This window comes from Ranitomeya variabilis, chromosome 1 (genome assembly GCF_051348905.1).
Source record: "Ranitomeya variabilis isolate aRanVar5 chromosome 1, aRanVar5.hap1, whole genome shotgun sequence".
NCBI classification, from domain to species: Eukaryota; Metazoa; Chordata; class Amphibia; order Anura; family Dendrobatidae; genus Ranitomeya; species Ranitomeya variabilis.
The window spans coordinates 681,842,882-681,846,977 of record NC_135232.1 but is presented as its reverse complement, the minus strand read 5'-3'; the positions used below and the strand labels follow the sequence as shown (position 1 = coordinate 681,846,977).

General features: G+C 36.8%; 1 protein-coding gene across 1 annotated transcript in view; it reads right to left on the bottom strand.

Annotated features, from left to right (window-relative positions):
* SIX6 (SIX homeobox 6) overlaps positions 1-3,376 on the bottom strand; it is a 4,538-nt gene extending 1,162 nt beyond the window's left edge. The window contains exons 1-2 of the mRNA XM_077265468.1: positions 2,661-3,376; positions 1-47 (exon numbers count right to left, since the gene is read on the bottom strand). The exon at positions 1-47 is cut by the window's left edge and continues 1,162 nt beyond it. Coding sequence (XP_077121583.1) covers positions 1-47; positions 2,661-3,232 — 619 coding nt within the window. The 5' untranslated portion in view covers positions 3,233-3,376. The remainder of the gene's footprint in view (positions 48-2,660) is intronic.
* Positions 3,377-4,096: the final 720 nt, after the last annotated feature.

Below are 4,096 nucleotides of genomic sequence, written 5' to 3'. Positions count from 1 at the left end.
GGCCCAATGAGCGTCCAGATCCCTGGGACAAGACCTGCTGCTGCAGCCTGACAAAACAAAACAGGAAGGGACAGTCACCATAAGCCACAAAGAGCAGGCACAACGTGTGATAATGGGGCACCACTAGATGAGTGCGCCCTACAACCATGGCACCCACCAAATGCCCTCTGTGCACCCCGACATTTCAGATTCAGCTGTGCAGGCATTGCATAAGAAATTCATCATTCAAGCCCCCGACAATTTGCTGGCTCTAGAGTGGAAACACAGAAGAGGGCTTTGTGTGCAGAAGATGGTGTGTCAGTAACCAGTGCGGCATATAGAGCATCAAGTGCTTCCAAAGTCATTGGTGACCTCTGTGTGTGAAGCTACAAGCATACTGTACAGATAGAAGCACATAGCTACTGCCAGGGCCCAGGAGCAGGAGGCTTAGTGCTCTGCACAACCATATGATACATCTAACAGGATTAAATAGATCACTGCATCATTATAGAAGTAACACCTTAATTGCCAGAAAATACAAATGCAGTACATCAGATATGTTTAATTCTACTTTTTCTATCTATCTATCTATCTATCTATCTATCTATCTATCTATCTATCTATCTATCCCATATCTCTCTCTATCTATCTATTATCTATCTATCTATTCCATATCTATCTATCTATCTATCTATCTATCTATCTATCTATCTATCTATCTATCTATCTATCCATCCCATATCTATCTATCTATCTATCTATTCCATATCTATCTATCTATCTATCTATCCATCCCATATCTATCTATCTATCTATCCATCCCATATCTATCTATCTATCTATCTATCTATCTATCTATCTATCCCATATCTATCTATCTATCTATCTATCTATCTATCTATCTATCTATCTATCCCATATCTATCTATCTATCTATCTATCTATCTATCTATCTATCTATCTATTATCTATCTATCCCATATCTATCTATCCATCCCATATCTATCTATCTATCTGTCTATCTATCATCTATCCATCCCATATTTATCTATCTATATATATATCCCATATCTATCTATCTATCTCTATTATCTATCTATCCCATATCTATCTCTCTATCTATCTATTAATCTATCCCATATCTATCTATCTATCTATCTATCTATCTATCTATCTATCTATCTATCTATCTATCCCATATCTATCTATCCCTCTATCTATTATCTATCCCATATCTATTTATCTACCTATCCCTTTATTATCTATCTCATATCTATCTATCTATTATCTATCTATCTATCTATCTATCCCTCTATCTATTATCTATCCCATATCTATCTATCTATTTATCCCATATCTATTATCTATCTATTTATTTCATATCTATCTATTATCTATCCCATATCTATTATCTATATATCCCATATCTAACTATCTATCTATCTATCTATGCATGTATCTATTCATCTATCCATCTAATTTATCTTTCTTTCTTCCTTTATTTTTTATTTGCTCGTCCCTACTGTCATTAAAATTTATCTCTCTACAGTATTTATCTAATGTATCTTTCTTCTTTTTTCTTCTTCTAGCTTTCCATATTTATTTTTCATTCTTTATTTAGTTCTCTCTCTAAAATCTATTTATCTTTCTCTCTCTCTCTATATATGTATATATACATTCATCTATTCATCTAATATTTCTTTCTTTTAGCTTCCCTTCTTTTTATTATTCTTTCATTCCCACTGTCTTTAAAATCTATCATTATCTATTATATTATCTTTATTCCTTTGTTTATTCTAGCTTTGCTTTTTTTATTTTACATTCTTTCTTTAGCTCTTTCTCTAAAATCTATCTATCTATCTATCTATCTATCTATCTATCTATCTATCTATCTATCCCATATCTATCTATCTATCTATCTATCTATCTATCTATCTATCTATCTATCTATCTATCCCATATCTATCTATCTATCTATCTATCTATCTATCTATCTATCTATCTATCTGTCTGTCTATCTATCTATCTATCTATCTATCTATCTATCTATCTATCTATCTATCTATCCCATATCTATCCCATATCTATCCCATATCTATCTATCTACCTATCTAGATCTTGTCTATTTCCATGCAAATAGTCTTAGTACTAACAGTGTAAAAAATAAAACCTCAATGACCGCTGTAAAACATAGATAAATAAATAAATAGATACATAGATAGATAGACACGTGTCCTTGTGTAAAGCCAAGACTGACCAATTAATCAAAGCTACAACGATGTGATTACGATATGGGTGGTAGCTAATTCTTATGAAAGCGTATTTGTTTATTTATAAGAAATTTCTGATTATATATATATATATATATATATATATATATATATATATATATATATTTCACGCTATATATGACAAAACCAGCACACAGCGCATATAGCAATACTAAAGCCATCATGAAATAAGCATGCTTTAAAAATATAGTTTACATATACGAAGAGGTTAAGTGGGGTGGAAAGTTTTATATTTGAATGTATTTAAATATTATGTTGTGACACTAATCAAATGGGTTAAATGAATATATATATATATATATATATATATATATATATATATATATATATATATATATATATATATATATATATATGTCACCAATGTACAACTGTGAAGTAAGTACATACCTGTTCTTGGCTGCTGCTGCTCTGTCTCTTTGCCTCCGATTTTTGAACCAATTTCCTACTTGTGTTGGGGTAAGTCCAGTTGCCTGGGCCAGTTCTCTCTTTTTGCTAGGGTTTGGGTAAGGGTCTTGTAGATACCATTCCCTAAGCAAGTGTCGTGTTCGTTCTTTAAAGCAGTGTGTCTTCTGCTCCCCGTCCCAAATAGTTCTGGGCAGAGGGAACTTCTTCCTGACTCTGTACTTGTCAACTGGCCCCAAGGGTCTCCCCCTCAGCTTCTCCGCTTCCTGATAGTGAGCTTCCAACCACAGTGCTTGCAGTTTAGTATGGGAATCCTTGGTGAATTTATGATTTTCCAGAATGTGATAGAGTTCTCTAAAGTTCCCTGTGTGGAAAGCCACGATGGCCCTGGCACGTAGCACAGACTCATTTTTATTAAGAGCCTCACAAGCTGCAGGAGCCACTGGCAGAGACCAAAGGAAACGACCCAATCGCTCAATGTCCCCGCTTTCCTCCAGGGTCTCACACACCCCAGCGACTTGCTGGGGGCTGAAGTTCAAAATCGGCAGCTGAAACATTGAAGCCGCTTATGTCTCGATTGTTTTGATGCCGGATCCAGCCCAGGCTGCAGCACGAGGTGGCGGCGCAGCCTCCTTGGAGACGACGATCTCTTGGATGCACTTGCTAACTCCAAGAGCCAAGCTTAGGTATCACAGCCGATCTGCTGTTAAAGGGAAGAAGCTGCCTTGAGCCAACAAACGATTTTCTATTGGACTTGGCAGATTGGCTGCTGGGTTGCCATGGCTTCTTGTCAATCAGTGTCAGCCTTTGCCAATCAAAGGAGAGGGAGAGGGAGATGTTCCAGCACCTCCCAGTGCAGCGCAGGGAATGCACATCACCTCCATGCTGGCTGCTCGGCCCGTCTCTGCGACCCACACACACACATTGTATATGGAGAGAAGATTAGACAAAAACACCCAGAGCATTTCCCAACTGGCATCCAATTAGAGAGGTGACTGTACAGATCCAAGTCCTGAGGATGCAGTGACACTGGATGCTTCATGTAACCCTATGCCTCATCCTGCGCTGTAAGGAAGTGCTACAACGCAGGCTTGGAAGAGTTAATCTGCGATCGCCCACGGCATATATATATCCCTTACTGATACATTGTCATCGCGTAAATATTTATCAGACTCATGTTCAAAATGTGCAGCAAAAAAAAGCAAAACCGAGAAGAGCTGCAGAGGGTGAGAAGTCATTTGTAGGTCATCGTGCACAGAGAGGAGCAGGCAGGAATCAGACCCTTTAACCCTTCCTTATACTGCCTGACACATTATTATTATTATTATTATTATTTATTTATATAGCACCATTGGTTCCAATGCTGTACATGAGAAGGGGTTACATACAAATTACAGATATCACTTACAGTAAGCAAAGTA